General features: G+C 41.5%; 2 protein-coding genes and 1 long non-coding RNA gene across 5 annotated transcripts in view; 2 read left to right on the forward strand and 1 right to left on the reverse strand.

Moving 5' to 3' along the window:
- LOC112847064 (uncharacterized) overlaps positions 1-1,604 on the forward strand; it is a 7,426-nt gene extending 5,822 nt beyond the window's left edge. For both annotated transcript variants that reach the window (XR_003220382.1, XR_003220383.1), the window contains exon 4: positions 1-1,604. This exon is cut by the window's left edge and continues 161 nt beyond it. This is a non-coding gene — a long non-coding RNA (uncharacterized LOC112847064).
- On the reverse strand, positions 1,203-8,190 carry LOC102079701 (uncharacterized). The gene is made up of 3 exons (XM_005456917.4): positions 7,524-8,190; positions 3,825-4,133; positions 1,203-3,726 (listed from the first exon to the last, which is right to left on the reverse strand). Exons 1-3 carry the CDS (start codon positions 7,641-7,643, stop codon positions 3,553-3,555), a joined length of 603 nt encoding a protein of 200 aa, XP_005456974.1. The 5' UTR covers positions 7,644-8,190; the 3' UTR covers positions 1,203-3,552.
- A 1,166-nt stretch (positions 8,191-9,356) lies between these two features.
- Positions 9,357-11,317, forward strand: si:ch211-113e8.11 (uncharacterized). 2 transcript variants are annotated; one of them, XR_003220381.1, is made up of 3 exons: positions 9,357-9,824; positions 9,901-10,629; positions 10,936-11,317. XR_003220381.1 is itself a non-coding variant. In XM_003452139.5 (2 exons), exons 1-2 carry the CDS (start codon positions 9,742-9,744, stop codon positions 10,538-10,540), a joined length of 723 nt encoding a protein of 240 aa, XP_003452187.1. In that variant the 5' UTR covers positions 9,357-9,741; the 3' UTR covers positions 10,541-10,804. The 2 variants fall into 2 exon arrangements, 1 of the variants encoding a protein (XP_003452187.1); XM_003452139.5 differs by lacking the exon at positions 10,936-11,317 and having other exon boundaries at positions 9,901-10,804.
- Positions 11,318-11,498: the final 181 nt, after the last annotated feature.

Here is an 11,498-nt window from a genome sequence, read left to right on the forward strand (position 1 = left end):
TCCATGTCCAAACATCCCTGGAGTCTTTCTCCAACTTATCCCTCGACCTAAACTGACCCTCCGATGTACTCATTTCTAATCCAGTCGATTCTGTTCAATCCCAGGGGAAATCTTAGCATCTGCAACTCTGATGAATGTTTTTTTTTCAAGAAAATATTAATATTTTGTTTGTTTGTTTTTAATGTTCTAAATAATTGAAAAAGTAGGCCTGTGAATATATGCAGCACTCTAAGATGCACTGGATTTTTTTGAGTTTGCATTGAAATAAGTTATTTAAATATGTCAACATGGTCCGCAGAAAGTGTTATTGGAATTTCACTATTTCTGTTTTATTTTTTTAGACATAAAATCAAGACCCGAGATCAAGATCAAGAAAAGAATCATTAATAAAAGATAAGGAAAGTATCCCTTAATTACAGCCTACCTACAGCCCTCCCTATCATCCTTTGTCAACTGAGAAAAGTTGACAAGAAATGTCTACAGAGGTCTGCTTAATGTCATAAAGTCAGAACTCAGTGTAGCAATGTTATATCTAAAAGTTTACTTTTTAAAAAATTCAAGGCGTGAATGTTTTCATTGCAGAAGACAGTTTTAATATGTCACTTTTTGTTTACAGTGTTAAAGCAGTGTTCAAACTAACTTGTTTCCCAGCTGCTGTTGGCTGACCAGAAACAAATGTCAATAACATTAAAGAAAGTGATGAGTACATCAATTCATTTCATAGACCATCAGAGATAAAGGAAGTTGCTCATACATTGTTTAAATGCGTGCGCATTAATCCAGCTAAAGAAATCCCAGGAAGTTGTTCAGTGTGAAAAACATTTCATCACTCATCCAGGTGACTTCTTCCAACCTCATAAACAGTACAGCTGCATTAATGATCAAAACCTGTCCCACCACAAGACACATACACAGACTCTGATGACCACTGATCAGCGTCCATGTGAACCCTTCACAGAGAGCCGGGGAATGGCTCCCTGCAGGAAGGTTAAAATGTGTACATCCCCCTTTTTATAGAAATGGCCTCCTTGACTCCCCACTCCAAACACGGTGCTTGTTTTAACCGTTATGCAACTGCACCGAGTCAACTTTCTGGAATTAATCATACATTCTTTATTACTACAATCTTTACAGCATGCACTATTTCTGCAGTATGTTTGCTGTGTATGAAGCCATGGTGGTAACCCGATCCTCCCTCTGCGTTTTAACCCATAGCTCAGTTGGTCTCCCCCAGAGGTTAAAAAAAGAAAGACAGCTCTTTGTGGTGTGACAAACTGTATTTGTAAAGATCAAACACTGATAAAAGTGTAAAACAGAAAATCAATCAATCTTAAGAATACACAAAAACAAAACAATTGGTGTGTGAGGAATGTAACGACGGTGCTTTCCATGAAAATGTTAACAAAGGAAAGACTAAATGTAGCGGTATGTCAGTCCATATCAGACAGATTATTAGGAACGGCACAGACAGAATAAAAGTTTTAAATATGAAGCCACTGAAACTTGAAGTCAGTGCAATACTTTCTAAAATGTGCTGCCTAAACTGACTATTTCCCTTTCAGCTATCAAGGCAGAGGGCACGCAGTCATTGCCAACCTTAACTAGAGCCTTCTTTCACTGTAAAAAGCCAGCTTTTACAATTACTCCGTTTCTTATACTGGATTATAAAGAACTTGTTTGCAAGGACTGCGTTATTTAAACTGGACCCTTATTTTTAAATTACATCCTGTCCTTTAGTTTTTGGCCAAATCTGACGCACCTCTTCTAACCTCTAATGGCTCTTGGTCTACTTCAAACCAAACCTCTAAAATTTAAAGAACTGAGAACGGAAGACCGAGAATAAATGAAAAGAAAAGTCAGCCTTGTGAGCTCCAGCAGCAGTAATGACAGAGTAATGAGCAAGAGGAAACATAAACTACATCTCCAACCCATACAGTGTACACAGCAGCCATATTTCATTAATAGTGAATCACATTAAAACACTGCTGAAACTCCAAAGCAGATAATCAGAATGATTTTGTGCCGTTTGGTGTGCGAGTAACAGATGAAGCCAATAGGTTGAGTAGATCTCATTTTCTCAGTGGCAACATTTCATCTCCGAAATTAATCAGACTTCAAATGACCAAATGCATTTAGGTCTCCTTCCGGTACAAAAATGTAGTTGAAAAAAAAAGCCCGTGAACAGTCGAGGTGCCCCGAACATCACACGGTCTTGTTTACTCCCAGTGCACCTGCTGTCAGTTAACCAGCCCACAGATGCTAAACACAGCAAGCACAGAGCCAAGCGAAGAAAACCTTTATAAACAGTTTAAATATAAATGGTGCCCTCATCGTTAGAATAAAAAGACTGCTTTTGTAAAATACCTGCTGACACTCTTCCATCAGCCTTTCTGTCTGATCCTCCACGTCATTATGGATAAGTACCTATCTAGGCAAGACTTCCCTATAAAGGATCCCATTTACTTTATCTTCTCTGTTTCTCACCCCGAGCCTTCATGCATCTTTAAAGACAATCTGAGTCTTCGGCTAATTTAATTAGCAGCCTCGTCCAGGTTAGACAGACAGGTAAGGTAGGATTTGGGCATCGCTTCTGACTCTGATACTATCTGATACGTGATCAATTTAACCAGTTACTGTGTATGTGACTGCAGACGCAGTCAAAAAGAGCCGCGTGCCTGTTGTAAAGTACAACTGATGCATGTAGATCATGTAAAACAGCTACTTTTGCATTAAAACAAATAAAAATTGCACCTCAAATTATTTGTGTTAAGGTTTTAAAGCGTCGTTTCTTTTTATAACGCGAGTTTGCAAACTTTTGGCTTTTTTAGGAGTATAGAATATTTATGCTATACTCCTGCTTTAGAGCCCGATTCGTTCACGAGGTTAGACTGATTTATTTCATTGCTAATAAAGTGCTCAAAAAAACAACACCACAAACATAATATTAAATTGAGATACTTAACATTACCAAGGAAATTAAGAAAGAAAAGGAGGACTCCAAGCAGTTGCACTATGTAAACACTAGAGGGTGCTGCTAGCATATTTTTTTCTTTCATGGACTCAACATCTCCAAGAAATGGTCTGCATGTTATGATAGCCACAGTGTTTACAGCTAATATAAATTAAATGTGCCCATTGCTGATCACATGTTTCGTGTGCTGCAGGGCATCCAAAGGAAATCGCTTCAGCTGTGTGGAAGGAGTGGCACATGTAAGCCTAAACTAAGAAAGAAAGAAAGAAAGAAAGAATAAATAGAGATGTACTACACTCTGCCATATAAATGTCACAGCATGGTGTTTTCCTCTCTATATATATCTGCAGCCTTGGTTCATCAACAGTAACCCAGTTTTCTCATCTCCCTGTGTCAGTAGTAATCTGTCTCTTGCAGCTGGCTGTTTCTATTTCTGTTCCCCGTCTTTCACTTTGTTCCTGAAGTTGACTGGACCCCTTGCTTTGCAACCACCTTCTCATCACCTTCACCCCTTCACCAATCTCCGCCATTTATCTCCCTAATCTTTTTCCTTCCTCATCGACCCTTCCCATGTCTCCATCTCATCTCCGAGTGCTTCTCCTGTTCCTGGCCCGCGTGGTCCTCGCCCTTTCCTTGACGATGACCGAGGGGAGGTCTTTCAAGGTGTTGGTAGCCGTCTTGCTCCAGTAGTTGACCTCTTTGTAGACCCGGTACACCCAGAGCTTCAGGTCAAATAGATTGGTTGGGACATTTAGCTGCCAATGACAAGAGGAGACAACCGTAAACCATGCTTTAATTTCAGTCCAACACTTTCACCTTTACCTTTAACACCTCAGGTGACATCAGGACCTACCTCCAAGCCCTCCACACTAGGAGTCAGGGAAGTCGTGCCTTCAGCAGCTTTGAGGAGTTCTCCAGTGCTAAGTATGAGCAGCGGCAACCTTTCTTTCACCAGCTTCCTCTTGTTCTCATACTCGCCCTTCTTCCCACCACCCAGCTCCTCTTCCTCTTTGGCAACAGCTTTCTCTAGCAACTTTTGGCATTGTAGCAACGCCGAGTGGATGCGCCAGAGTTTGTCTCTGGTATCCAGCTGGGATGAAGGAGGAGGGACAGACACCATACGACGGTCAGCCACGTCCTCGGTGAAGTTCTCCTTCTTTCTCTTGGGGAAGAAAGAGAGAAACGCAAGACAAACGTGTCAGACTTTGTAACAAAAGTGAGATTTTTTTGAAAGAAAATAAATGAGAGAGAGAGATGGAGATAGAAGAAGGGGGAACTGCAAAGTAGTATAAGTGGGGGACTGTTTTCAGCAAGTCATGACATTCAACTGAAATTTGGCCTTTACAGAGGACCACTGACAATAAGGCAACAGGGATTTCCTCCTAATGCAAAAGGAATTTGCTTGGGATCATTTACTAAAGGCTGTCACATTGTCTATTATAGTGGAATTTGCACTCAGCCCAGTTCCAGTAAAGACTTACTAAGTAAACAAGTAAAAGGTTAAAATAACAGACGCACCATAGAAGCGAAGGCAAGGTCTTGAATAATCAGGCCCCATCTTATCTTAATAACCTTACAGTACTGTATCACTCCATTATAGCGCTTCACTCTCAGACTGCAGGCTTATTTGTGGTTCCTGAGTATTTAAAAGTAGAATGGGAGGCAGCGCTTGCAGCTTTCGGCCCGGCTTTTGCGGAACCAGCTTCCAGTTTGGATTCAGGAGACGGACACCATCCCAAATTTTAAGATTAGGTTTAAAACTTTCCTTTGTTATAAAGCTTATAGTTAAGACTGGATCTTAACTCAGGGTACCCTGAATCCTCCGCCCCTCCCCGAGCCTGGTTCTGCTTTAGATTTCTTCCTGTTAAAAGGGAGTTCTTCCTTCCCACTGTCACTAAAGCGCTTGCTCAAAGGGGGGGGGGGGGGGGGGGGGGGGGTCACATGATTGTTGGAGTTTTCTCTGTTTTCTTTGTATTGTTGTAGGGTCTTTACTTTACAATGTAAAGTGCCTTGAGGCAACTGTTGTTGTGATTTCATGCAATATAAATAAAACTGAACTGAATTGAAACTGTGATTTAAATATTCTAAAATATTCACTAAACTAAATATAGAACTCCAACCAATTATTTGTATTTTTTTTTTAAGTAGTCTAAGAATGAATGTCCTTCAAGAAGCCTGGAGAACCAAAGCTCATCTTTCAATGTTGGCTGCTGTTTGTTCTGTTCTCTTTTCTCTGTCAAGATGGCCCACATTGCCTCACCGATGTCGATGTCCGGACTAATCCATGACTGATAGTGTTCCACTGTGTGTATTTTAATCCAGGTATACTTTTACTGCATTAACAGTGTGTTTGCGATCATTGTTATGCTGAAGTAGGCCAATTAGACACTTTCTACAAAGCATAGGTATTGTGGTACAGTGAATCAAAATCTGCTGTTACTTTTCTTCATTCATAATTCTATTGACTTTGACAACATCTCCATCACCACTGGCTGATATGCAGCCCAAAACCATAACAGAGCCGCTACCGTGCTTTGCAGATGGCTGTAGACACTTGGCCATCTGTAAAACACACAAATGGCCGAGTTGTACCCCTTTCCCCAATTACCTTTAATACTATACTGACTGTTTCACAAAAAATTTCATATTCGGATTCATCACTCCATGAGACCTGTTGTCACTAATTTTAAGTCAAGTTCTTGCATATGTTTCCATTGAGACCATTTCAGAGGAGGCTTTGACAAATAGCAGGTGGATCAGCTGAGGAGCTAGGAGCATCTCTCAGGTCCTGCGCCCTGTCTTTGCTGGGCTGTTTTGTATTTCATAAGGACATGACTTTCAGTTACTGTTCATCTACTGTAGACAGTCTTTTAGGCCTGCTACCTCTTCTTTTCTCCCCCACTTGTCCAGTCAAATTGTAAGGATACACTGCACACTGTGCAAAGATGTACCGAGTGTTCAGCTCCCGAGTGGGAATCACCTTGTTGGTGCACAAATGGTTTTGTTACAGGCTACTAGTAACAAAATGCCTAGAGATGCAATGCTAGTTATCTGCTTAAGACCACCTTTTAAAAAAATTACAAGGTTTGGCTCCTTGAAAAGAAAATAGGAAAAATGAGTGATGACTAAAGACTTTTGTAGAGTTCTGACACTGACAATATAAGAAATGATCTAATAACGATTCAGGATAAGGTGAGGGAGCCCCTGCTCTTCATTATACCTATTATCCAAAGAATTCTCAGAACTACGAACTACAGACGTGATCATGAGACTGGTGATGTTGTTGGATCACTCTGCAGGATTACTGTCACCTCAGCTTTAATGCTTGAATGAATGATGAATTTCAGAAGCCTCTGGTGTCTTTCTGGCATTATACTGAGGCATTAATGTGTAACCCTGCAAGTCAGAACTAGCCTGACACAGCGGCCTGAATGTGGCCTGTGTGCTTCGAAAGTCAGCAAAGGAAATTTATATTTACTCCTGGCGTGAGTCAGGCAGTTATGGATACACCAAGAAGTGTTTTCAAAGCCAGAAACAGTGCACTTATGGAGTATTAGGAGTTCTGATAAGCTAAGGAAATGACTTAAGTGGTTCTCAAGAGGAAATTGATGTTGCAAACCTGGGTTTTCCCACCCAATGTGCAAGAGAGTGGGGCAGCGTGCCTGGGGATATTAACACGATGAAAAATAATTTTCAATAGTGTGCATTTGATTTACTGACACTTGCGTGCCAAAGATTTGGAAGAACATCTGTTTCAGAGTCTGTGCTTTCCAGGCGTGGTAAAAAAAAATGCTGATAAATCTACACAAATTTCTGTGTGACAGGCTAAGACAAGTCCAACTCCTACATGACATGTTCACTGGAAGGTAACCTGGAAACCATGAGAAAAAAAAAAAAAAAAAAAAAAAAAAAAAAAGGAGAAAAGGGGGTAAACTTGCATATTGGCGATAAAGGGAGTCACATGGATGGAAGTGAAGCAGTGTTCCCGGCCGCTCCCTTGCTCCTAGCAAGACCACATGAAAGGATGGATGAGGCAAACTGGCAGGAAACCAAGAAGTTGTAATAAACAGTCGCTCTCACACCTTTTGGCAAAGACAGGCAAGCTGGTGGAAAAGAGATGAAGGCTTTGTGCCCAAGCATTGATGACTGTGTGCCAAAAACACCCACCTATGTCACTCCAGAAACTTCACCCCCTCTCTGCTCTGCATTCCTACCCCCTGCTGTCCTAGACATAATTTCCTTCTATTTCAAACACACACACACTCTCTCTCTCTCTCTCTTCCTTCTTATCTTGCACTTGCACACATCCCTTTCATCATCCTTTTGTACTCTCTCTTACATACATACACACACTTTGACAGTGTAGCTCTTTGGAAACGCACACACAGAGAGAATATCTATTAACTTTCCTTTTAACCTTGGCCCATTTCTCTCTGTCACGCACACACTCTTCCTCAGACTTTTCTCTCTCTCTTTCACTCTAAAAGCATACTGTGACCTGCTGTCAGGTTGCAGCCAGTGTGGGGGGAAAAAAATAAGTTCTTATACTCACAAAGAGTTCCAGTAAGGTGGAGCACTCATAGTGCAGCAGATCGGCTAGAGCAGCGGCCCTGGCCGGCGCGGTTCTGCTCCCATCCGAGCCGTTTATGCTTCTGGTCGACCTTCCTGCCATTGAACCTCAACTTGAAGACGAGCTCACTTGTGGTAGCAGCAGAGCAGCCCAGCCCCTAATATACTCCCGGGCACGCCTGCTTCATCAAGACATCACCGGATTCCCGGTCACGGCTCATTTCAGCCTGCCCTTCAGCTCCCACTCAGCGCTGCGTTAATTAGAGCCACAGGGTCAGTCTTGTCTGAGGTTTCCGTAAAACCACTTCGGTTTGTCCGACCTCCTCTGCTTACAGTTCGGTACTTGTATTACAGAGTTTAAGGCCAAATCTCCGCCCTTTCCCCGGGGAACTTGATGCCTGACTGGAGGAATTTAACGGGACAAGCGGGGGCGGAGGAGAGGAGGGGAGTGAGGAGGAGCTCATCAACTTATTCATGAGCAGCTTATCCGATTTACTGGTAGTGACAGAGCCGAGATAGTCTAAATTTAAGTAGTGTGTGTGTGTGTGTTCCCCAATGATAACAAATAAGAGACCGAAAAAAAAAAAAAATCAACAGCTGAAACTAGAAGTGCCCATCATCACTATGGAGACTGACGTCCTAACCACAGCGCCCGAGGACAGGAGCTCACTCCAAATTAGGCCACTTCCGGCTCGTCACATCATCAGGTGGAACTTTAATGATGTAATCACATACGTCTAACAGGAGGATTACCTAATTACGCAAGAAATATAGCATCGACTTTGTTAGCACAGTCATAGAAAGCAAATCATATTTTTAAAGGAAAAACAAATCAGAGAAAATATTTTTTCCACAACCTAAATATTAAATTGTAAGAGCAAAAATAAGTGTGAATAGTTTTCAGGAGAACTTCCACAGAAAGGGCAGATCACATCTAAAGACTTAAATGTGATCTGCCCTGGGATCTAACTTTCTATATAGAATGGACACTTTTTAGGTATGCCTTACTAATGCCGGATTGACACCAAAAATCATACCACGTTAAAGGTTTAAATCACCTTTTTTTCTCCATTCTAATGCTCTTCAGCAGGTTTTCTTGACCATGCTAAAATGCCTAAATGGACTGGGTTGCTGCCTTGTGGTTGGCTGATTAGATAGTGGTGTTGAAACCTAGTTAAACAGGTGTACCTAATAAAGTGTGCATAGGCCTAACATTGATATTTTCTCAAACTGGTGCCTTGTTTTGCGAGGAATCTAACTACAGTTACTATTCTCCACAAGAAAATGAAATGAAAATGAACAGTCAAGTGGATTTTTAACCACTAAAAAGAAAATTATAACCAAATTGTGAAATTTTGACATCACATGTCCTGTCACCATGCTTATAAAGTCATTTTAGCCGTCATTTATTTTCTGCAAGTTGGAGCTTTATTTATACGCACATTTAATGCAAGTAGTCGACAATGAACACTGAACAGATTGATAAACAATAAAAAGTGAATATACACTTTAAAAACTGAACTAAGAGAGAATTACAAAATATGATAACCACACTAACGTGATAAAAAAAAAAGAATACATTTTAAAATGATTTTAGGTGATTTGTGACAGTGAAAGGGAAGGTTTACAAGATGATAGTGATACTTGCTATGAGATGTAAGATTTTGAGACAGTGGCACTGACAAAAAGACAGGAGGCAGAGGTGAAGAGAGACAGCAGTTAGAAGATAAAGTTAGAGAGCCAAGGCTGAAGTGGTTTGGACATGTGCAGAGAATAGTGCATTGGACAAAGGGTGTTGAAGATGGACCTACCAGGCAAAGGAAAAGAAGATAATCCACAGAGGGCTGGTGTAATAGAGGAGCATCCAGAAACAGAGTGACATGAAAGCAGATGATCCGCTGTGACGACCCCTAAAGAGAGCAGCTGGAAGAAGAAAAAGAAGCCGCTTATCTGTGTTGGTCAACTGTCATTTGTGGGTTAGTGGCGTCACAGTTGCAGTACCACTCCTGTCCTGCAGGTGGCAGTGCAGTGTAAACATGAACGCTGAGCGACGGCTAATGACAGCAGCTAACCTTACAGCAATTTCCCTTGTTTTGTTTATTAAAGAAGGAAAAATGGACAACTCTCCTGCCTCGTATATTCACAGGTACACTGTTATCGCGTTTTAATCGGGAGGCAGAGCTCTAGCTCCGGTTACAGGTATGAACTCTCTGGTTGGATACGGAGTGTCCTCTGACTCCGACAGCGATGGCGCTGCAGAGGATGTAAACAGTGGCAAAGCTGGGTGAGTAAAAATATAAATCTATCGCAAACACCATTCGGCTAGCCTGGAATAATAATAATTTATCTTCGTCTTGAAGCTCTGGGAAAACGTGTGAAGAGGAAGCGCCTTTTAAAAAGACCCGCAACTTTTTGCTGGAGTCTGGTTCAGCTTCCAGTGAATCGGAGGCAGAGGACGAGGATCCAGAGTCCTCACCACCACCCACTTCGGCAGCCCGCCCTTCCAAACTGCCTACTCCTTCGCTGGATTCCATCACCTCTAAAAAACTGCCCTCTCCACCGCTAAATGCGTCATCTGACAGCAGCGTGTTTGCCAACCCATTTAAGGCTCAAGCAGACCAGAAGCTCAGCGCCCTGCAGAAGCACGTCCCCCTCACCATGCAGGCCAAACCCTCCCAGATAGGAGGTAAAAGGATATGCGTGTCCTACAGGAAAGATGGAAGGTGCAGGTTTGGGATCAAATGTAAATTTGCTCATGACAGTGACCTCCAGAAGCCAGTCATCTCCACTGACTGTCATCCACCTGAGAGTGAAGAGACACCAGAAACTGGAGGCGGTTCATCTGGCGGAAGGTACAAGAGGGAAACAAAAGAGGAAGAGCCAGAAGGGCAGCATGTGAAGAAGAAGAGGGTCGGACTGAGTGACAGCTTGATTCCTCCTAAAAGAGCTATGAAGCAATATACGATGCAAAGGAACAGAGAGCGAGCCAATATGTCCTGACTCACTTCTAGTTACATTATGTCTTCCAGACACTTTGATTCAATACTACTTATATCCCATGTACAGAGTAGGAGCCTGCCTAATAAAATTTAACCTCCTAGGACCTGGCGTCCACATATGTGGACATCACATTTTGGGTTATTTAGACCAAAATACTCAATTTTGCTCTTCAAGGGCCTGATATCCATTTACGAGGACATTATACTGCTACTGTTCTATCAAAATTTTAAACGAATATCCTCATATGTGGCTTTGATTTTTCATAAAAACAAAATAAGGTAAAAAAAAAAAAAATCTGGTAATTCTTTGTTTTTACATTTATTGGGCCCCAATATGCCCAAATATCAAAGAGAAATTAAAAATGCATGCCGTGGAAGAGTTCGGGTCTTAGGAGGTTAAACACTCAGATGCAAAGAGTTGGGGTTGGAACCACCAACCACACTGCTAATGGCAGTGGACTGGACTGCTGCTGCTGCTCCTGTTGAAAAGAGGAAACTGGAGGGTTTTCAGAGGTCATTCAATAAAAAACACTTTGGATAAATGTTAAGATGTTTATTTACAACTTTTAAGTGGACTGTTTGCTCTAACACAAATCTAATGTGAGAGATCAGAGAGATGCCACTGACACATAAGGTTTCTACATAGCTTTGCTTATCAAATTACATTAAACAAATCTTATTGACAGATCAGTGCTTGCTGTTATTTGATAGGCTTACATTTGAGTCGCAGTGTTCAAGGGTACATTTCGGCTCCTTAAAGTCTTGTAGAGTTAAACTATAGGGGTTATCACTTCCTTCAAAGCTGCACTAATGTCATTAAAACAGACAAAATCTGGAATATGCACAATCTGTAAATTTTGGTGTCTTTTCCAAGTTTTGAAATGTCTTTTTCTGTAGATTTAGCTGATTTATAACCTTGTTAAATAAAAAGTGTCACAGGAAAGCTGGACAATAAATGA

The sequence above is a fragment of the Oreochromis niloticus genome, linkage group LG6 (genome assembly GCF_001858045.2).
Source record: "Oreochromis niloticus isolate F11D_XX linkage group LG6, O_niloticus_UMD_NMBU, whole genome shotgun sequence".
Classification (NCBI taxonomy): domain Eukaryota; kingdom Metazoa; phylum Chordata; class Actinopteri; order Cichliformes; family Cichlidae; genus Oreochromis; species Oreochromis niloticus.

Excerpts from the sequence above, each read along its gene's own strand:
- LOC102079701 (XM_005456917.4), bottom strand. The coding sequence starts at position 7,643 with ATGGCAGGAAGGTCGACCAGAAGCATAAACGGCTCGGATGGGAGCAGA. Across the intron at positions 4,134-7,523 it reads CCACCTTACTGGAACTCTTT|AGAAAGAAGGAGAACTTCAC; the intron begins GTGAGTATAAGA and ends TTCTTCCCCAAG. Across the intron at positions 3,727-3,824 it reads CTAGTGTGGAGGGCTTGGAG|CTAAATGTCCCAACCAATCT; the intron begins GTAGGTCCTGAT and ends TGTCATTGGCAG.
- si:ch211-113e8.11 (XM_003452139.5), top strand. The coding sequence starts at position 9,742 with ATGAACTCTCTGGTTGGATACGGAGTGTCCTCTGACTCCGACAGCGAT. Across the intron at positions 9,825-9,900 it reads GTAAACAGTGGCAAAGCTGG|CTCTGGGAAAACGTGTGAAG; the intron begins GTGAGTAAAAAT and ends TTCGTCTTGAAG.